Consider the following 23,070-nt stretch of genomic DNA (forward strand, 5'->3'; position numbering starts at 1 on the left):
TGGAGACCATCTGATCTTTCTGTATTTTCCATATTCTTCTCTTTTTGCTGTATTTCTTTCTTTTCTTATCCTCTTTGTAGGTGGATCTTGAAGGAGCGAAGAAAATACTTCCATTCGTTTTGTGCACGACAGCACTTCGGTTCATTATTATGGTTTCCTGCGTGTTTGTCTCAGTTGTCACAAAGTAGGAAGAAAGAAAATGCATTAGGATAGTGTGGTCCTAGAACACCCAAAGCAAGCGGGGAACATTGGGTAGATACAGTATCTTGAAAGAAAAGGGTTAATATTTCTATTGCATGTGTTTTAAGGTGATTCTGTCTCTTTAACTGAAAGCTTGCAAAAGCTTTAGAGTAAATGACATTTTTTCAACATTGTTTGATCTTCATGATAGAGTTCATTTATGGAATGAGCTTTCTTGAACAAAGAGATGTGCCACTGTGGCTTCTAGGAAGCTGAGTGACTCAGAAATCAGTCACTTCATCTGGAGGGTCATGTGAATGGCGGAATGAAAGGTTGATTTGTCTGAGTAGATGCAGTCACCTACGCATGTGGTAAGAAAGTCAGATCACTTGGTTACATTCCCTTTGGTTGAAAGAGTTTTGCAGTTTTGGAGTTGGCTGTGATCCAAAACATTTGTGTTGGGGTTTTGCCTGGTCTCAGCCTTTGGACGGCTCAACTCTTAATGCAGTTATCTGCATCTGTGCAGCTCAGCAACCATAAATTAGGACCTGTTGGTCTCCTGAAACGAGAAGAACTGATCTCTTTTGCCTGTGGTTGTAAGTGTATATAGGTAATATCACTAAAATGCAGTAGTATAAACTATGCCTTTCTCCAACATCAAGCGGGAGAAGCTACACTGATGTAGACTGCAGCTTTTGGTAATGGAAAACTCATAGAAATCAGTTTGTTCCAGAGGCTGGTCACCTAGAAATGTCAGCTGGCAGGGCTTACTTATAGTTTGTCAGGGGAGTGCTGGGGAGCATTTGGGAAGTTTGCCGGCACTGTAAATGTCTTGGGAAATTGTGAGAATTTTGGAGTAGCAGAGTTGACACCTTTACAGAATTGTTGAAGAAGGGCTTTGTGTTTTGTTTTTATTAATATGACTGTAATCAGAATCTAAGAACAATCTTCCAAATATCCCTTGACTTGCTGAAGCAACAGTATGTTTTACCTGTTACTGTAGGGTACCAGTAATTTGCGTTGATCATGCACATTCTCATTGTCTATGTGGAGGTGATTCAGTTGTGATCTTGCAAAAAATCTGTTTTTTGCATGGGAAATTGTGTGTGCAAGATTTGTATCTAAATAGTACCTAAATGAACTTATTGTTGAATTGTAATTACAATATAACTTCATGCCTGCTATATGGTTTAACTGCAATGAAAAAACCTCTTTAGTAATACAATAGAGAACATTCTGATCCTGATTCCTACTGCTTTATGCCTTGTGAAGAAACATGGGAATAAATGGCCATCTGAAAAGAGCTCTCAAGAGCTGGTATAGAGAACAAGGGCATATGCAGCATATATGTTGTAGACAAGGAGAGAGCGTTCATGCTAAAGAGTATGTTTTCTAAACAACATCTCTACAGCAAAGAGAGGGTTTCCTGAGCCTGTAGCTGTCTGAGTTAATGACCATTTTGTGTCTCAAGGTGTACGTACAGCGGCTGAGGTCAGGCATTCGAGCCTAAGTGTTTGCACAGGCTTTAAATTGATATCTTCATTACAAGCTGTATTGTGTGCAGTCTCTTCCCTTTATGAAGATGGAGGTGGGCTGGATGCCCAATCCAGTGATGAATATGAATTGTGATGCCGTCTTCCAGGCCTGGTTCATCACATGGGGAAAGAGTTTGTGAATTCAGTTATTCTGTGCAATTCCTGCTCAAGGAGAGGTCCAGAATTTTTGTGTGGATTGCTAGAGGTGGGATCTTGTATATTTACAATCACTTATTTAAGTACTTTCTGTAACATTGTTATTTTTTAGATTCTGAAAAACTGTGTTTCTAACTTTTATGGTTACTTTTATGATTTTTAATTTGATAAGATTAACCAAATTAAGCCAATGCAATGATATTTTCCCTGTTTTACATGCTGCCTGAACCAATAGCTTTAGGAGGTTTGAAGTGCTCCGTGCCCCTAAGTGGTGTATTAGCAGCTCTGCTGTATTAGCAGCGCTTTCACTGTTAGCATCATTTTACTCGTGGCTTTCTTAGCAGAAACATCTGATCAGTGGTTTTCCCACAGCTTCACTACTGCCTCTCAAACCTCGTGCCCTGAAGCTAAACGCTTTTTGCTAGTTTAGCTAAAACTGTCTCATAGTTCACAAGGCCCCACTTACAGGGACAGTTATCACATTGACAACACTTTTATACAGAGTCTGTTGTAACAAAGAAAAAGCAAAGTGAATTGCTACAATAAATTAATTCCTCCTATAAAATTAATTGCTATGAAATATAATTTTATTCCTTTTATTTCCTTGTCCAGATATGTTTGGACAGATGCCCTGCTTTGTCTATTGAAACATGAAAAGCTAATAAAAAATATTAAATTATGCACTAAGAACAGGCAGTTAATAAAGCAGATGCCAGTGGTGGTGTTTGAGGCAAGCTACAGCAAAGTACTGGTATTAGAAGGAAGACAGCCTGCAGTAGATAATTTTTTTTCCAAAACCTGAACAAATAAATGGAAGTACCTGAGGAAAAAAATCAGAAATTTTTCTTAATAAAGTGGCCATGATATTACACAGAGGTTGAAAGTATTCTTTGATGGCTAATTGAAGGATGTATCTGCATAGGATAAGGATTTAAACTGAGGTTCTATACAATTATTTTTACAGGTTTGCTAATGTGAAGGGCAGATTGCCTGTTTCCCCAGAGTTAACTCTGAGCTGACTTCTCACTGCAAATGGACAGCTTGTCAAAGATGAGGCCAGGCGAAACAGCTTCTTACTATCTCAACTATGGAAGGTCAACTTTGTGCTAACTTGGAGATTTCTGTGAAAAAACCTCCAGGAGTAAGTCCTCCATCCTTCATTGCTTTGCTGAAGGTATACCGAGAACTTCTGGTTGGTAGAATCCGAAACACACAGTGTTTGATTGACAACTTGATTAAGAATGACTACTTCTCCACTGAAGATGCAGAGATTGTTGTCCAATTTCCAACGCAAGCAGACAAGGTATGTTTCTTTTATTTCACTAGCCAGTGTAAGCTTTTTGTTACTTTCCGTTTACCACCAGGCTCTATGGGCTTATCTGGCAATTTTACATCTGATGTCTTTTCTAGTCCTTGTTATTTTGGAGTCTCCCCACTCCAGCACATCTCATTCCAGCGCAGCTGGCACCACTTGTAACGCCGGTTGGTGGCTGTGAGAATGAGCAGGGTGATAATTGCTGTTCTGTCCCCCCTGCTGCAGCTTTGTCCTCTGATAAGGAGGTGACCACAGGGGCTGTTAGAGTGCAGCTTACTAGATGCAAGCTTTCCTTATTGTGCAATACGCAAGGAAAATTACTTCAGGATGCCGTGGAACAGATCATCCTGCTTTAGAGGAGGAGAGACAGAAATTAAATATTATTTTAGAAGTTAATGATTGTGTGCTGTCCATGTATGTACCTTCCCTTCTTTTCAAAGACCTATGTACATTGTAAATGTTTGTATGGAAAATTGACGTATCCTGGTGTATTAGGAGTTTTGATTCATCTTTGGACATCAGTAGCAAAAATTATTTCCTGGTCTTTTGGTAGGAGAAAATTATCACATGTACACAGCTGATTTTTGCATCACGACTTAAAACAAACTCCTGATCTTTCCCTGACCAACTAGTCATGCAGCTTCGGAATAGTGGCATAGTTAGAGGCAGGCAAATCATAAAAAATTCAGAGACCTTGGACTTCACTAACAGAGCAGATTTTCATAAAATAGTAATTCTTGCTGGCAAGTTGAAATGGTAACACAGTGCTCACTCTGTGCATAGGGTCAAAGCTGAATAGATGCACGCTGTATGATCATCTCAGTTTCTTATTGTTCAGCATAATATACATGATTGTCATAACAAAGCTGAGGGGGAGGCTGTGCATCAGGAGTCTAAGCAGAGACAGAGAGCAGGCCACAGCAGTGAGTGAAGTGGACTCTGTGGGAGTTTCTCTGGAAGGCATACAATTGCTTTTTAGAGCATACACATTGTCAGAAAACACCATGCTTTTGCTGTGCTGTTTGTACCTCACCCTGCTTTAAGCTCACAAGAGACCAGAGTCTCCAGAAACATTTATCTAGTTTAGAACTGAATTCTTCATTCATTTCCAGCAAGAATGGGATCCAGAGATTCAAAATGGGCCCCCAGATGATGGCTCTGTCTTGCAGAGGGTTTTGGTTGCCCTGTACTGGTTGCACAGAGATCAGATTCTGCCTTGCCTTTAGGGGTAACACTTAGTCTTGAACTGCTCCAGCCACTGCCTGGTAGCCATTAGTTTTAGTAACAGTTGGAGGCAATGAGTCCATTGTACAGAGAGAGCCTGCGGAATTGAGTTGCTGTGTGAAAAGGAAGAGTTGTAGGGTTTTAGATCTGCATTAAATCCAGAGAGAGATTCTGCCTACCCTGCTCTGGATCTGCTGGATCCTGATGTAAATCTAAAAGTGACTGGAATATTTACAAACCAGAGAGTGAATTTAAGGCACTGAGAAACCACCCCTTCCTTTCTCATTTTAACCAGCATGGGATTTAAAATATACTATCTAGCCAGGCTGAGGAAATCCTTTGGGTTCCCTATTAAGGAGCAGTATTTTTCCATTTTGTTTCTAGTGAGCGTATGATTTAGCTACAAGTTCAGACCTTAATTTCCAGAGCCAACTTTCTTGGTACATCCAAATACAAATAGAAAGTCAGTTTTATGATGGTTCAAATTCAGAGCAAGATTTTGAATTCAAGTTTTTGAAGCACCAGTTTTGATTTTGGTGCCCTGTTCCATCCCAAAAAGGATCCTAAAGAAGTCTATAAATGTAACAGTGATAGAACGCTGTGCATCACTGGTGTTTCATGTGGTGTTTTTTCAGGTTCGCAAAATTCTAGACTTGGTTCAGAGCAAGGGAGAAGAAGTCTCAGAATATTTCATCCATGTCCTGCAGAAAGTCACTGATGCTTACTATGAACTTCAACCTTGGCTGGACGAAATAGGTTACAAGCCTTCAGAGCATATTTGTAGTAACCTGTGGTAAATACAGATCCAGGTAAGGTCATGCATCTAATATCCCTTCCTTTAGAACTGCCCTGCTGTGTATGAAGCTCTAACAGGTGATATGAGAGTAAGAGAGTCTAGGGAAAATAAATGTGCGGATGCTGTGCTTGCTAGCAGTGGGAGCCAAATAATTAAAAGGCACACTGTATAGCACAACAGTCATGTTGATACATTACATCCTGTTTTGCTAAAGTCAAGCTCTTTCTGCATTTGTTTGTGCATATGTAGCGTAATGGCATAACCACCTGGTGCCAGCTGTAGTATTTTCCAGGCCTCTGCTACAATTTATTAGCAAAACTGTGATGTTTTGGCAATGGAATAGCCAATATTTAATGATGAGGACAGTCAAACAATGAGGCAAGTTGCCCAGAGGGGCTGTGCGGTCTCCATACTGGAGGTTTTCAAGATCCAGCTAGATAAACCCTAAGTAACCTCATCTGATCTCACAAACTACCCTGTTCTCAGAAGGAGGTTGGACTGGAGACCTTTTGAAGTCCCTTCCAACCTGAAATATTCTATGATCCTAAATGATGAGTTATACCAAAAGTCAGAGTTAAGAGTTAAAGTATTGCAGAAATAAATGTTTTCCTCTTGAGAGGTTTTTTCATACTATATAAATACAACAGTTACTTTGCCCCCATATGAAGCAAAGTTTCTGTTGCAGTAAAACCACGAGCTAACGTTGCACAATAACTGAGGCGCTTTTTTTTTTTTTTTTTCTGTCACCTTAAAAAATATCTTTTGAGGTGCCTGGCACTGAGTTTCTAAAACGCATACCATCTATTTACAATAATAAAATTACCAAACAAGTTAGGAAAGAATAACCACCTACCTGGTAGAAATTGAAGGTAGAATATAAATATGGTGAAAAGGCAGATGCCAAAGCTAATCAGTGACCACCAACCCCTGCCTTTGCAGAGAGTAAAACAGTCTTTAACAAAGGGTCAGGGGCTTGGCTTTGAGTCTCAGCTGAAAGATAGCAGCCCCTTAAAGGGATGCAGTGTCAGCATTGGCTTTCAGGAAATGGTGGCTCACACATTACCTCTTTCATTAGCACCTCAATTTCCCAGGATAGTGATGATGACAGCACAAAAAAATAAAAGTAATCTGCCAAAGAACCAATTTTACATAAGACTTTTTTTAGTTTATTACCCCCTCTCAGTTCCCAAAGAGGTGGGTTGTAGTATACATAGGCGTTTTAGTAATCTTTTTAATAATAGTTGACTGTCTTTTTAGTTAGCAGGTATTGCCAGAAACTCAGACATGAACTGGGACGAGACTCCAAGTTTGTTATGTCATATGCTCAGAGGGAAGAGATGCTGCTTGAAGAAATCTATTGTGACAGTATTATGGAGCTGGTCAGTTTTACCAATGAGAGTCTAGGTGAAGTGTGTCAATTAGCAGCCCTTTTTGATGATGCGATTGGGCTAATTAATGAAGATGGAGAGACTGTTTATATCTATGGTGATGCAGGAATTGGAAAATCCATCTTGCTGCAAAAGATACAAAGCCTTTGGGCCAGAAAAGAATTGGACATAGGGGCCAAATTTTTCTTCCGTTTCCGATGTAGGATGTTTAGTTGCTTTGAGGAAGATGAAGCCATATGTTTGAAAGACCTACTCTTCAAATATAATTGCTACCCAGACCAGGATCCCGCAGAGGTGTTCGATCACATCTTGCAGTTCCCTCAAACAGTCCTTTTCACGTTTGATGGCTTCGATGAGATCTATTCCAACTTTGATCTCAGTAGTGTTCCCGAGATGTGTTCACCCAATGAACCTGTCCATCCCCTGGTGCTGCTGGTAAGCCTTCTCAGAGGAAAGCTTCTTAAGGGATCCACGAAAATTCTTACAGCGAGGACAGGAACTGAGATCCACAGAAACATCATTAGAAAGAAAGTGTTGCTCCGTGGTTTCTCCAGCAATAACCTGAAGGAATATACTGCCATGTTTTTCAAAGATGAGGGGCAACGAACTCTGGTATTGAACCAGTTGGAAGCTAACCCCAATCTCTGCAGTTTGTGTTCAGTGCCTTTATTTTGTTGGATTATCTTTAAATCCTATGAACACTTCCATTCCATGTGTGACAGCCACGAGCTTCCAGACTGTTCTGTTACATTGACAGATGTATTTTTGCTCATGATTGAGGTCCATCTGAACCGATCTCTGAAAACAAGTTTGCTGAAGAACAACACCAGAAGCCAAGCAGAGATGTTCAAATCAAGAAAGGAAACCCTTCTAGCTTTGGGTAAAATGGCATACAAAGGGATGGAGAACTCTTTCTTTATCTTTGAGCAGGAGGAGGTCTCATCAGCGAACATCTCTGAAGAAGATTTGCAACTGGGCTTTCTCAGGACGGTTAAAGGTTACAGTGGCTGTGGCAATCAGTCCACTTATGAGTTCTTGCACTTAACCCTTCAGTCTTTTTTTACAGCTTTGTTCCTGGTTATTGAAGAGAAAGTGGGTACCAAGGAGTTACTTCAGTTTTTCAATGAATGTTCTTCCACTGAGACTGCCCAACCTACTTGCCTTCGTATTCCTTGGTTAAAGAAACAACTAGCAGGGAGAGATCCTTTCCGAAATAATGAACACTTTCATTTTACCAATCTGTTTCTTTGTGGCCTGCTTTCTAGATCCAAGCAGCAGCTCTTCAGACATTTAGTTTTGCCTGCGGTCATTAAGAGGAAGAGAAGGACGCTTGTCACATACCTTGGGGAGAGCATGAAATCCCATCTGAAAGGCCTCACTCGGTCCAGGCTTTCAAATTACAATCAGATCCAGGTCCAGCCCAACTTTGTTTGGATGCTGAGGTGCCTTTACGAGACTCAGAGCGAGAAAGTGGGGAAGCTGGCTGCCAAACGCATGCATGCCAATTACATCAAGCTCACACACTGCAATGCCTACTCTGCTGACTGCAGTGCTATTGCCTTTGTTGTGCATCACTTTCAAAAGCGCCTGGCTCTGGATTTGGACAACAACAACATCAATGACTATGGAGTAAAACAGCTGCTACCTTGTTTCAGCAAGCTTGCAGTGATCAGGTAGGAGTCTGTGCAAACAGATTCTTGCTTATCCTTGGTTTATTCTGTAAACTGATGGGCTGGAGGAATTGATTGTGAAAGCGGAGAAAGATGAGAATTCTTACTGTTGCTGGAAGTTAGTTTCAGATCTTTGGCAATCTTTGTTCAGCCAGTCACAGGAGCAGGGACAAACTGTGAATTTGGAGACCCAAATGGAAAGAGTGATAAGAAGTCTTTAGAAACCAGGACTGTTTAAACTGTAGGTTTAGTTAGCTCTGTCTCAAACTGTTCTGTCTCGAAAGAGGATTTTTATGGGAGACAGTGCTTAAAGGAAAAGAAAGGAAACAGAAGTGCTTCCTCCATTATCTGAAGAATCCCTAAGCCAATCTCTGCCCTTGGTCATACAGAGTAAGAGAGGATCAACTCTTCACAATAACCCTTGATCAAAAGCTCTGTATTTCTTGCTTTTACATCTTGCCAAGATGTCTGGCTTTCACAGAACAAAAGCTAACATGTAGTACTCCATGAGAGGATGTAGTTGAAGTCTTTCGATGTGGTGCTTCTCTGAGGTGATGTGGAGGGAGGACATGGCTTGGTGTGAACAGGGAGAACTCCACCTCTAACATCACAGGCCAGATTGTTCCACCTGCAGTCCTTTGAGGTTGTGCCATGTAGCTCTACCTTATTTGTCCAAACGTTTAGGTGCAGAAAACCAGGAACTTCAAATATATCTTTTTTTAAAGCTCCTTCAGCCTCATGAGAGTTCGTTGGGTTTTTTTTCATAAATGGATTTATTCCTCCTGGTTGGCTGTGCTCTGCCTGTTTTCCTCTAGGACTAAATCAAAGCAAGTGACACTTGTTTTTTTCCAGTTAGTTGCAAATCCACTGACCTCCCAAGAGGAAGCAATAAGGAAACTTGCATAAGTAAGGAAAATGCATAAGTATGTAAGACAAAACAAAAAAGAAAAGGACAGACTTTCATTCTTTGTCCCTGTCATATGATCGTGCCATACACAGTGTGATCTTAGCACCATTCCCAGCACCAAACCAGTCTATTAGGTTGTCTTTTTCTCTTTATGGCTCTTCTGATGTTAGGACTTGGATTTCTAATGACCAATTTCTGCAGGTCAGGAAATGTTGTTTCTAACAGTTTAACCATCCCTTTCAAAGAAGCAGACTGTTCTGATCTGTAGGAATTGGCTCTGATTTCTCCTATGTGCTAGTGCATTCCAAAGTGACCAAGTTTCTAACTAGCAAAGCCAGGGAGGCTGTTCGTGATAAGGGACTCTCGGCAGTGAATGTTCAACTTCAGAGTTTGCGTAGAAACTAAAACTGGTCAAAATGTTTTCACAGGACAGCTTTAGCCAGAAAATGTGATTCATCAGAATTGGAATGCTTCACAGGAACCTGTCCGTTTAGGCAAGGAGAAAAGCTTGAGAAGTGTAAAAAAAAAAACCCACCCAAAAACCCCAAAACAACTGTGAAAAGATGTATTTTTATTCTGTGAACAACTGACATTGGTTTGTTTCGTGTCTAGTTGGGACAATAAAATTCAAAACATCTAGCACACCCATGGGACTGCAGTTCTATTTCCTGGCCAGGGCTTTTCACAACCTTTATTCAGTGGAGCCTGAATGTGTTGTGACTTTCAAGATGCCTGGCTTTCACTGGATACTCAGAGAGAATATTGCAAGAAGAGTAGTTTGGAAAGCTTTTTTTTGTTAGGATGTCAAGCAGAATTTCTTCCTGCAATCACACTAAGCACAGGCAGAGGATGAGGTGTTTGTCTCTGGTTTCTGATTTACTACATTTTATTGTTTCCAGTTCTATGGACAGCTTCCAACGCATTACCTTGGAGATTTGGGGCTTTTTGTTTTCTATTGTTTTTGTAGTGAGCCATATAAAACTGAGGTGTATTTCCCATAATGGCTTTTAGGATGTGGCATAAGGACCTGTTAAAATATGAGAGGAAAATGCATAGACCTCCAGTCATGGGTGATGGACACCTGTAATTTGTCTTGATTCTGACTTTCTTTTCTTTCCCTTCGTTCCAGGCTCAGTGTAAATCAGGTCACAGATCACGGAGTAAGGATCTTGTATGAAGAACTGTCCAAGTACCAAATTGTGACTTTCTTGGGGTATGTACCAATCGGGAGCAAAACACTAGATATTGATGCTAGAAAATAAAACTGCAATGCTGACAGTACTGACACAGCACAGGTAGGGTGGAAACCACAGGTACCTCCTAATTTCCTGAACATAAGCAAAGCAGCGTTTTGTGTCAGAAATTATTCAACTGTTGTCCTGAACAGTCCACTGTGAAAAGGACCACAATTTCTTCTCCCAATGCACTGCCTCACAGAGTGGCCTCCACTGACATCAAGCCTTTCTATAACAACGTGCAGACCACTGTCAGTTTACTGAACTAGGTGGGCATGCTAGTTTTTTACCTAAAGAGTTCTGCTAGCTGTGGAGGGGGGACAGAGAGCATAAGCAAGAGAGTGTGTGCTGTGTAGCTAGAGCCTCCTGTTTTCCTCTGCTGTGTAAACTGATTTATTTCAACTATGCAAAGCAGATACAGTTTGGTAGAGACTAGTGCCAGAAGAGTACAGTTTCAAGTGTCATGTTCATGGTGCCAATTTCTTTAAGACCTTAATTAGTTCTTAATCAAGTTGAAGTTGGAAGACATGTTAACTTTGACTGCCTGCTCTTGGTTGAGTAGCTACGTAAAAATTACTTTCTGAGAAGTGAACATGAATACCAAGAATTGCCTCCTTCCTCCAGTGCCCTAATGCAAGTATATCTGCTCAGGTATCTGATCTTCAGTAATATTTACAAGGGGATTTTATGACTTTTAAAAGACCAAAAATACATTCTTCTGGTGTTTTCTCTTCTGACTTGTCTTCTGGCAATATTGTTTCTGTACTGACACAGGAATAAAGGAAGCTTTCTTGGCTTGGGGAGACCATTTATTAAAAAATTGTATAAATATTTTCCCATGATTTACAGTCTGGTCTCCTTATCTTTTATATCTAGTCCCTCACAATACGAATTGTGTATCAAAATAGAAATACAAGCAACTATGAATGTGTACAAAGCCATGCAAAAAAGATAGATGCTATGTGTGCATTATAAAACATTCAGGTTGTAAATATTAAAGTAACAGCAGGAATAACCTGTTTTTACCAATGTAATTTTTCTTTAAGCTTATACCACAATCAAATCACTGACGTTGGAGCCAAATATGTTGCAAAACTAATTGAAGAATGTTCAAGCCTTGAATACGTTAAGTACGTTGGATTTTTGTTTTCTTTCTACAGTATCCTAACTAAGGTAAAGCAAGTTGAAACGTGAGGGAGAGCGGAAAAAAAGACAAAGATTGTGTTTCAAATAAAATATAGCTTAGGTTGCAGTTATATTCTTTTACAGTAGTCTAGCAGTGAATGGCAGCAGGTGAAACTCTTGAATTCATAGTTTTTACTGGAATGTAGTAGTAAGCAAGAGGAGAGCATGAGACCTGTTCTTTACCTAAATCCAGTTTGAGCACCTGAGTGAGGCTTAAGTGGTGCATGAAGCTTGCTGTCCCTTGTAATAGGTGAATTCACTTGGATTTAGTACCAAGCTTCTTTATATTTCGTCTTTTATGGGCCATTGGAGTCAGGCTGTTCTGGTGTCATACCTCAATTCTGGAATTCCCCAAACTCACTTGGTGAGTTGTTCCCTCAAACTCCTGGAACTTCCCCAGGTAAGAGTGTCTGGCCATGCGCAACACTGGTTTGACATAAAAGCAGATCATTAACCAAAGGTTTAATTGTGACCATAGCAGAAAATAGAGGTAACTACAGCAATGTCAGCTGCTGGTATGAATGTAGCAACTGGCAGCCAGGGACTCTTTGGTTCTGTTCTTTATTCTACCACTGACTTGCTCTGAAACCCCACACTAGCCACATCTTTCCTGCTTGAAATTTTGCAGTTTTGAAACCCAAGAGCACTCTGGTTCTTTCGCTGCTTTGACAGAGTCCTTTGCTTATTTAATCTAACCCTCACCAAAAAGCCTGTTGGAAGATGATTACTTTCAGGCTGCATAGTAACCCTAGAGATTATTTTGAGATAGAGTGCATATTCATGTGTCTGAAGTCAGTCAAACAAGCCAGTTTTACTTCATGTAAATGTAGTGGGTTGAGGGAATTTGGGTTCGTTCTTTACATTGATGTAAATGCAATTGAGACTTATCTCTTCCTTGAACTCCAGCCATTTGATATCCCCACATAGGCCAAAAAAAGAAAAGGTTTTCTGTAGAATGCCGGGCAGAGACACTGCTGTACTGCCCTATGCCAGTGCTCAGAACAGAAAGACTTGAAATTACTACAATCTGTGCTTATCAGCTGTAGCCTTCTCTGGAGCCACACAACCAAGAAATATTCTGTTCCCTGTGGCATCATGAAACATGCTGCACGTTATTCATGTGCTCTATAGCAACTGCTGATATTATGAACTATGTTAAAAACTAAGCAGGGGTCCTTGTCTTGAGGATCATTTCCTAAAGCTCATTTCTAACGTACTGAGCACCAAAACCAAGACTCTATAGTAAAACTTCTGATTCAGAGGGCTGACATGCTAAATATGTAAAAGACAACATAAAATGATGTCTTTTAATCAAAGGTCAAATGCCTGCAGTATGTTTTTTACTCTAGGTTAATTTTTGATAACTGTAGCTAGCCTCCAGAATTAATTAGCCTTAAATACTTGTATTGCTTTCTGAGCTGGTGTTTTAATAGCTGTACTGTTGTATGTGATGTACCTCATCAGTTCGTGTATTTTGTGCAGAATAGGAGCAAACAAAATAACAAGTGAAGGAGGGAAGTGCCTTGCCCAAGCCATCCAGAAGAGCAAGACAATGTTTGAAATTGGGTAAGTTCAGTGCTAAGGAGCAGAGCTCAAGGTTTGGTCTTGTTAAAGGCATCTGTAAATGCCTTAGGATTCCTTCTTTCATTCTTACCTTCTTTCCTTCTGCCATTCCTCCCCACGGCAGCACTGGAACAAACTGGAGCAGAAGCATAGCCACATTTTCCACTCAGAGGGAAAAGGAGGGGTGCTTTGTTGTTCACCAGTTCACACAATGTTTGTTTAGGGTTTTTTTAACCTGTTCTGACAGAACCTTAAAGGAGAGACAAACTAACAAGAGGACAGTATGTAAAAATAGCCACTTTCCTTACAGCAACACAGCTGTTCTAGGGATTGGTCATTTTTAAAAGTCTGGGTGGTTTTATCATAGAATCATAGAATCGTTAGGGCTGGAAGGGACCTTCAAAGGTCATCTAGTCCAACCCCCCTGCAAGGAACAGGGATATCTCCAACTAGATCAGGTTGCTCAGGGCCTTTATGACTATTGGCAATGTACCTGGTTACTGAGTGTCATTGTTATAATTGTCAAACCTTCTGCATCAAGTCCTGATGAAGTTGTGAGCTGGGAGAATAAGAAGGAATTCTCATCATCCTTCTCTCTAGTCTGTTCCAAACTGGAGAGTCTGCTATAATTGGAGAGAGGTCTGAATGTACTGTAAACCTTTAATCTCTGTCCTCTTTCTCAGGAGAGATGCTAGACTTGAGGGCTTGATTATTTTTACCTTTTTTTTCCCTCTGGCAAATCCCACTTTCCACTCTACAGGAGAACATTTTTCTCAGAATCTAATACGCAGATACATGGAATTAAAACCTCTGTTTGGCCATTGTGAATGTCACAATAACCCTGAAATATGAAAATCAGATTTGAACAATCAGATTTTTGGCCTTTAATTTTGTTGTTCTGCAACATTTCACAAGTATAGTCAACAGCACGCACACTTTTATTGTCATATAGCTGGGTCTGCTGTGCTGTACTTGCTGTAATTTCAGTGAAGGAGTCCCATTTTCTCCTGTGGAGGAAATAATCACTCCAAATGGGTTTAGAATAGCTTGAACAGAAATGTTTAAACAGATATATTCAGCATTTACATAACAAACTGCATTGGGACTGAAGGGCAAGGAAATTCTAGGGAGCGTACTGAAAGTGGATGTGTTCAGATACCACAAAACTCAATTGATTTTAAAAGAGCTGCCAACTAATTACCCATCAAGCTGAGTGTGGCTCTGAGTCATCAAGCCATGATCCGTGTAAAAAAACCCTATACCTCAGCAGAGGTGCTTTCAAGGCTCCTAATATAGGGTGAATTTTTAAAAAGTGGTTCATCTGCATGGAAAATATTTGACCAGATACTGCTATTAACTGTTGATGAAATGTCTGCAGCTTTTAGCATTTCTCTTAACCCTTTGTGTTACCAAGAGCTGTTTTGCCATTGGAAATACTACTCCTTACAAATGTGTGGAAGAGCCCAGGGTCATACTGTCCCATTGAGATTTTGATCTTTCTCTTGGCAGCTGGAGATAGAGGAGATACCACTTGAGTATAACACTGAAGGAATTGTCACCATTTTGCCAGACTATTCTGAAGGAGATGGGGAGCTTGTAGAGCAGTTCACATCAAAAATTCACCCATTTGGGTGGGTCCCTGTGCAGATGTGCATCTGAGGAATCTTTCCCAAGACCGGTACTTTGCACTGTATAAAGACCAGTCTGTGCCCAATAGGTAACAGCAAAACTGCAGCAGGGTTATGGGGAGGAAATGCTGAGCAGGAAAATGACAGGATTTAGGACTTGGTGTATTTCTTACGGCAGCTCACTGTACAGGACCACAAGATGCCTTTACCCCATAAGAGTACAAGGCTGTGCAGGTTTTGCCCAATGCAGCAAGGTGATCCCAAAAGCACTCCTGCTGCAGCAGACTGTCTCCTAGAGCTGCTTCTGTGCTGTGGCCCTAGGGTACTGGTGAGTCAGCAGAGGCTGGTGCTGTGGTGTGCAGGGAGTGGAACACAGCTGGCTCAGCTGGGAGCTACCTGCCAGGTTTCTCACAAGCCTAAAAGACTGTGAAGTAATTGGGGGTGGACAGAAGAGAAAAAGGGAGAATGCAATGCCAAGGGGCAGCAGAGCAGCACACCTGATATCTCCTGGTTTCCTCTCTTCACCAGGATGTGGGGTAATCAAGTTGGAGACGAAGGAGCAAAGGCTTTTGCAGAGGCCCTGAGGAACCACCCCAGGTTAACAAACGTGAGGTAAAACACCAGCGGAGCCAGGCAGCTCGGTGTAGCGCTGGCTTTCCCATCCTGCTTTGAAGCAATGACTTCCCACCAAACGTTAGCTTGGAACACCATCTGGTATTGCAGCCGTCGCTGTGTAACCAACAGGCTCCTGGTGCAAGCAAGAGGCCAGACTGAATCACAAAGCCCTGTGTAGCCATTAAGCAAGTTAAAAATATTGCAGGGCTGGCATCCTTTCCTCTATCTGCACCTCCTCCCCTCATGCTGCACAGTTACTGGCATTTGTGAAAGCACATGGTCAGTAGGTGCCATTTTGATCCAGGAGCACTAGCAGAAGGATGCACCAGCTGTCACAGAAATCAGGCTCCCAGTGAACTTAGTGTTAACAGTTTCTATTGTGAAGGTACAACAGCTTTTAACAAAGTAATTTTTAGGCAATAAACTGTTTAGATAGTGTCTGGGGCGTTCTTAAATTCAGGTTCATCTTGTACTCCAGTGGAGCTACGACACAGCACATTCAGAGCTAATGAGATGTAGTTCTCACTGGAGTTCAGTGATTCATCTCAAACAAGCTTTCTGGAAGCCCTAGCATGGGTGAAGTTGATAGCACAGCACGGGGAGGAGCCAGCGGCCAGACTTTCAGATGCTGGTTAGAGATTAAAGATGCATGTTGTGGCTGCTGCCGCTGGTTTGGAGTCCGTCCACACAGCTGGAGCACTGAGTTCATGGCGATCCTTTCCATTTGTCTCCCAGTTCCACTGGCCTCCACAGTGAGGGAGCAGACAAGGCTCGTTGGTTTCCCCACAAGGTGGCACATGGCACTGATTTCTTTAGGAATATGGTACTCGGGGAGTTTGGGGATCTCTGGAGAGTTCATTGCTGCCACTTCAGATCCAGGGATGTCAAAACTCGTGCCTTGTCCTCCTTTCTGCAAGTGGACAGCAGGGCTTAAAAAATTAAAAGCCAAACAGGCGCAGTGACCTAGATATATTTAAACTTAAAAGCTATCTGAAATAGCCATCTTCCCATAATTGCAGAATGCATCCAGACGCATCAGACTTGAAAGAAAACATTCTGAGCCTGAATCAGAGCTGGGTTACACCTGGGATTCTTGGACGAGTGCAAGATGCTGATGAATGTGCTTGCAAAAATAAGGAGAAGTAACTGTGCTGGCTAGGGCCAGGTCTTGCTGGCACCTGCACAGGGTGAATCTTTGGCTCTGCAGCGTACTTGCATTTGGGCTCATTTCTTATCTTCCACTGGTTGATCTTGCTTCATGATCTGAATTCAGTTAGCACATGTGGTAGCTTTATGCTAAGACTGAGGGAAGATAGTCCCTACTACATCAGTTTACTTCAGCATATTTGCTGGGTTTAGGCCCAGTCATGATGGACTGAGAATATCTAGTTTCAGCTGAATCTAGGAGGGACTTATGCTAACATATATTTGTGTTGATCCCCCTTTCTACTTTTTTTTGAGCCCTTGCATTATTTTCAGGCTCTGGTTTGGCTTTTGAGGGGAGAAATGCTTTTTCAACTCTCAAAGCCTGGAGCATAACTTTAACTGGATAATTTTGCCAATGTCTATTCAAAGAATGAAAGGCAGACTAAGAAATGTTTGTGGTTTGTAATGGAAAGCATGCATTTACAAGCTCATCTCTCCCTACGCAACAGAAGGTGTTGTGTTTGGAAGAAGAATGAGGTATTCAGGCGCCTGAAGGACCTGGAGGACAAAATGCCCAGTTTGTACAGGGACTTGGGATGACAAATGCATGTAAACACCTGTGTACTGCTAAGCACAACTCTTTGTGCTTGTTAAAAGCCTTGATTCTCAAAATCACTGGGTGCAACTCTGCTGTCAGTCTCAAGAGTACAACTCACTGGCAGCAAACCTTATGGCCTGTATGAAAGACCTGCACTCAGGCTGCAGCCTGTGAACTGTTCTCACTTGTGAAAGTCATAAGGACTTAGTGGTTTGCAAAGCATGTGAGCCTTTGAAACACCCAAACACTGAACTGTACAACTGGGAGACGGATCAGCCAGGATATTCACTAGTGTTTGGCAGCAGAAGGGCCAAGTGGCTGTTTCTTACACGTTTGTATCTCTACTTCACAGTCTCGCATTCAATGGCATCACGACAGAAGGAGGCAAAAGCATTGCTGAAGCTATGCAACACAACAACTCCGTGAAAATATTCTGGTAATTGACAGTGTGGTCTAGTTCTCCTCCTCTTCTTTCTCCAGAGAAAGCTGCAGCCTAATTTTATTTCCTTCAATCTCATCACCTCCTCCTACTCTCCCCTTCCTTCTTCTCTCCCTCCTCTCATCCTCTATGCTTTCACTACCAGAAAGCTGTAAGATATATCCCTTTGGAAGAATGTGGACATAAGTAATGGATCAGCAGCACATGTCCTTTAGGACACATTCCAATGTCCTAATGTCATGCTTTGCTCTGCTCCCTCCATCTTGCTTTCCCCATCTTCTCTCACTTCCATCATCTGAACTCAAGTTCTTTGTCCTCAGTTTTTGCACCTCTTCAGTGTTGTCTCTACCTCTTCATCTCTTTCTGCTGCACTTTATCCACCCTTTAGAGACTAAAACATCATCAGAAATTATCTTTAGAACATTGCTCTGAGAAATAAAGATCTGATACTCTTGTCTCTTTTACCTCTAGGGCTTCTCTTCAGTATCTCTTTGTGTCCAGTCTTTAGAAATTTCTCAGGGCAGGAACAGTACATCCCCCTTTGACTGTCTAAAGCTAAGTCACAGACAGGCTGGAAAAACAGACAGCTGAAAAATAATGATAACATCCTAAGTGAGAATTTTGTCCCCTACTTAGGTTGACTAAAAATGAGCTGGATGATGAGGCAGCAATGAGTTTTGCAGAGATGCTGAAGGTCAACAAGAAACTGGTGCATTTATGGTGAGTTACATTCCACAGAGACACAGGCTCTTTGGCAGTCACTGCATTAAAGCTTCACCTTCCAAGTCTATGTAGGTCACAGTAAGCTTTCTGTGCATAGTCTGGATGCAGCTGACTGGTTGTAGACAGTTCTAATGGAAAGTTAATAAAGCTGCTGTTTAGTATTTTGAACCTGCTTTCATACAGGGAAAGGTTTAAGCTGTTTGTATGTCCTGGTAACTTTCGAACTAATTGATTTCATCTCTCCTTAGGGGAACAGTACTGGCCTCAAACACAAAAGTTTCAAAAAAAAAATACAAGCAGGCAGCTAGAATAGAATAACCTTACTATGATTCTTACTATTTATCATTATATTATGAAAGTAGCAAGCTCAGCTGTTACTGTTCAACCAAGAACTTACATGACAGACACTTAAACACGTCTCATTTGCCTGATGTTTTCTTCTAGGGCTAGCACTTTGACTTACGAAGACACTCATCTGTAAGACATAAATCAGAGATTATTTCTAGCAATCACAAAGAGACTTGTTAAACTTCTAATAAAATACAGGGTTGGCTGTTCTAATCCAGAGGTTCACAAGAATTCGTCCATGGATGGGGCTGGGCAGATGTTGCCCAGAGATGCTGTGGATGCCCCATCCCTGGAAGTGTTCAAGGCCAGGTTGGATGAGGCTTTGAGCAACCTGGTGTAGTGGAAGGTGTCCATGCCCATGGCAGGGGAGTTGGAACTAGATGATCTTTGAGGTCTCTTCCAACCCAAACCATTCTATCATTCTACGTGGGCTGTGAAACAAAAAGCCACCCATTCATTCCAAGTGATCATGAGAACATAACAAACGGAGTCCCTTTGCAAGCTTTACAAAGACTTTAACCACACTCTAGCATTCCTTGTATTAATCTTAGTTCTCATCCCTTGGGAAGGATGCTGGCTGTCAGAGGTGCCAAGTACTTGTAGCCTCTTTTGAAAGCAGTAGAAGCTCTGGTGCTCATCACCCTGAAAATAAAAAGGGAGGAGGAGGCTTTGATTTCTTTGTGCGCAGCTGCAGAGATGCTTCACTGAGCAGTTTGGTTTGAATTCATAATAAAACTTTCCCAATCCAAAGCAGGCACAGTAATATACATGTCTTTAAGATGGCTCAGTATTGTCCAAGGGTTTCTGCCAGTAGATAAATTTATATCCTACTTTGTTGGTTATACCAGTGAATACTTCCAAAAGGTAGTAACCTATGTAGATAGTTCAACTTGAGGCAGAATTAAAGTGAGCTGAGAGAATCTACTGGATCCTTTTGCATTTTGATTCATTTACCAAGTGCAGAAGGTCCTTTAATGGGAATGCCTCCCTGCTTCCTTCTTCCCCTCCCTCCCTAAGAGATCGTTCAATTCATTCCAATTTTCAGCCTCATCCTGAATCCGGTGAGATTCATGCAGCCAGTCACATGGAATAGTACAGGTATAGGGAACACCATGGTAGACTGAAAGGTGAGTATTGTATTAGGCTAGGCTGATGAGTATTTTTATACTCAGGTAGATGAGGGGGCTTTTTTCATTTTCAGCTAGGGAGATGGTCTACAGTGGTTAATAAGAGTTACCTACTGCTTCATCAGTTGTGCTACTTGAGGATCTTTGGTATCATTTTTTTCTCTCAGCTCAGATGAGACATACTTTATGGCTGCTAAGGTGTCTTCACTGGGAATTGCCCCCGCTCGTACCAGAATCAAACTCAATGCCTTATTTTTCAAAGATCTTGCTGGTCTGATAAACAAGACAGGAGGACCTGCAGATTATAACTGCTAAAACACTAGGCCTACACAGGTTCTGTACTCTGAATTTTCTGTACATCAATTTAAAATGTCTCACAGTGTTCTTAATAAGAAAACAGAGCTAAGAGGTTAGTCTGTCTCAAAGAGTCCAAATATCACAATCTCGTAACAGTAGTAAACAGTTCTTAGTGGAAATTTGTCAGCTATGTAATTAAGCTCAGTATCTCCAGAATGCAACCACATGCAAGCTTAAAAGGAAAAGACTGCTACTCTGGACTCTGTTTCTGAAAGTCCATGTGGGGCATTTGACCAATACTGTGTATCATCCTCGCAGATAAAAATCACAACTGTCGTCTTGTGGCAAACGCAGCTTTGCTCCTTGATGTCAAACTAAACATACGTTGTGCATATGCTGTAAATTAGTTTGCATGGTAGTTTGACATGAAGTGCTTTCTTTTTAGGCTTATCCAGAATCAAATTACAGCCAAAGGGGTGAAGTACCTCAGCGAAGCTCTGAAGGAGAACACAGCTATTAAAGAAGTCTGGTAAAGATCCCTTTGTAAACTTTCCTTCCCTTTAAAACACTTCTGGCATTACTACTTTCCAGCCTAAAAAATTCAGAGCAAGTTTATGTGAGGGAAGGCTTGTAGTTGGCAGATGTGGGTTTCAAATAGGTAAAAAGCCTCTGTCATTGAAACACTTCCCTGTGTGTTACAAAAGTCAAACAGTTTTGTTAGTTCACATCTGTCTTTACCACTGATTTGCAGAACGTGTGTTTGCAGAATTGCGGCCTAAATTTGTAGACCAAGTTTTGCTTGTCCTGATTTATTTTTAAACTTCTGAACATCTTCATGCTTTTCAGGAGCTAAATCCCAACAAGCAGGAGATGGTTACATTTAATTAGCATTACTAATTTGGTTCATAGAATTTGCACTTGGATTTTCTTTGGGCGGTGCTCCAAACACACTGTAAGTGCTAAGCTACAAGAAGAATAACTTTTTGTAAGATTTGCTTGGTTTAGATTAGGTAGGCATCACATAGTTACATATGTGCATTGTAAGGCACAAAGCCAAATACCACATTCCTTCCCTCACCTTGGGGAGCTCAGGAGTCAATAGAACCGTGCTGGTTTTAGCACCACTGCTTTATTATTAAACATGAAATTTATTTTTAAAAATATATATTTGTTTTAGTGAAAGGACACTGAATTCTTGCTTAGAAAGATGATGACTCACCATCTGACTAGTGAGTTCCCTAGAGATGTGGAAGAGATGCTTCTTTCAAAGGCCACTGTCAGCTTTCGTCTACAGAAGAGGCATCAGTTCTCACTCAAATAATTCTATATCATCAGACCAAAATCTATCTTTTGAGTCTCACCTGACTTTTCAGAGGTGTTCATTAACCCCAATAATTTCATAAGTTGAAATGGTTTAATAGATTTCAGCATTTCTGAAAGATGCACTTAACCAAGCTGCTCATTTCCAGGGGCATAGACATCAATGTAGATCAGCTTTATGTAGCCAGACTTGAAAATTTGCTGTAAGTCATTTCACATTAATAATGCCTGAATACTTAACAGAGTTTTCTTCCCATGTTGTCATGGAAGATCCAAAACGCTCTGAAGACTATTACATTTCTTTAAACTAGCCCACTGCATGGTAAGAACCTTTGTCAGCTATATGCTGCTTGCTGAAATGCAAACAGGTGGGTATCCAGCACCGATTTTAGTTCAGTGAAGTTTAGGTGTTAGTTCAGTTTCTGTTTCTAAAGAAGCAGCCTTGCTCCTGGTATGTGCAGTGGGAAGGGCAGTGCTGTAGCCTGCCAGCCCGAGGCCAGCTCACAACTGTGTGCCCTTGAGAAGCATGCAGCTCACACGGCGTTGCAAAGCTGTGATCTCTGCTCCAAAATCTTGGAAAAATAGAAGATGGGCAACAGTCACTACCTTATTTTCACATCCCTTTCATTTTTCCCCTTCAGTTTAAACGGAAATCTCATAAGCAAAGAAGAGGCCAAAGCTTTTGAAAATGAAGAACGGATCATTTGCTTTTGAATGAGGACTTTCCAATCTTGACAAGCTTCCTGTTACAAAGGTTGCTCCTACAACTGCAGAGTTTATAAAGGCGTAAATCCCCTGTACTCATGGCAGGAGAGAGATATGTGATTAGCTGCCTTTTTATGAACACTGTGCTCCCTCAGCTCCATCCCTTACCCTGCCTGTTATTTTTAATCCTTTTGGTGAGTGGGAAGTTGCCTGGGTAAATAATTCATGTTTGTATGGTGCTTTGAAGATGAAATGCAAAGTGTTAACAGACCAAATCCACTGGCAGGTGTATGCATTTTGATAACTGAGTTTAGATTTATTTTGTACACTGATGTAAATAATCTCTAACTTATTTATATACATAAATGTACACACACACACACATATGCCAGAAAGAGTGCAAGAGTCACAAACTCCACAAGCTCACAGTTATCGTCTGCCTCATAATAGTTGCATGGTACCAATGTTTTCAACATTAATACCTTTCTCCTGCCTAGAAATTATGCCCTTATTTCTCCACTGACTTGTAGACACTGCTTTTTTGCCTTCTTTTTTTTTTTTTTTTTTTTTTGGGGGGGGGGGGGGGGGTGATACACAAATGGATACATCAGGCTCAGATTACTTTCAATAATCTTTTTTCCATATTGAAACCAATACGTTTTCTTTTATACAACCAGAAGTTCTTACTATCATTGCTGTAAAAGCATAAAACTGGCAGTAAAACACTTTTGCTTAAAATTTCCAGAGGGCTGCATAGAAACTGCTACCTCCTGTTTTCAGAGTGTTTGTTCTGGGGAGGGGGTCTGGAGATAAATGTGAAATATTAATTAGCAGGCTGTTCATTGCCGTGGCTCTTGGCCTAGACAGCGTGCTGGTGGCAATACACCAATATTAAGTTGCCTGGCTTCAGTAGAGAGAAAGGACGACTGAAAATCAGTTGCGTCACGTAGAAATCTCTTCCCCCAGCAAC

At 41.2% G+C, this 23,070-nt stretch overlaps 1 protein-coding gene across 1 annotated transcript; it reads left to right on the top strand.

The window, feature by feature from the left end:
- Nucleotides 1–2,946: 2,946 nt before the first annotated feature.
- Nucleotides 2,947–22,109, top strand: NOD1 (nucleotide binding oligomerization domain containing 1). The gene is given in 12 exon segments (XM_009989686.2): nucleotides 2,947–3,174; nucleotides 5,046–5,193; nucleotides 5,196–5,219; nucleotides 6,464–8,267; nucleotides 10,301–10,384; nucleotides 11,453–11,536; nucleotides 13,074–13,157; nucleotides 15,311–15,394; nucleotides 17,494–17,577; nucleotides 18,217–18,300; nucleotides 20,521–20,604; nucleotides 22,037–22,109. Coding segments are annotated over 12 exon segments (2,853 nt in total). The 5' UTR covers nucleotides 2,947–2,958.
- Nucleotides 22,110–23,070: the final 961 nt, after the last annotated feature.

The sequence above is a fragment of the Tauraco erythrolophus genome, chromosome 7 (genome assembly GCF_009769465.1).
Source record: "Tauraco erythrolophus isolate bTauEry1 chromosome 7, bTauEry1.pri, whole genome shotgun sequence".
Taxonomy (NCBI): Eukaryota; Metazoa; Chordata; class Aves; order Musophagiformes; family Musophagidae; genus Tauraco; species Tauraco erythrolophus.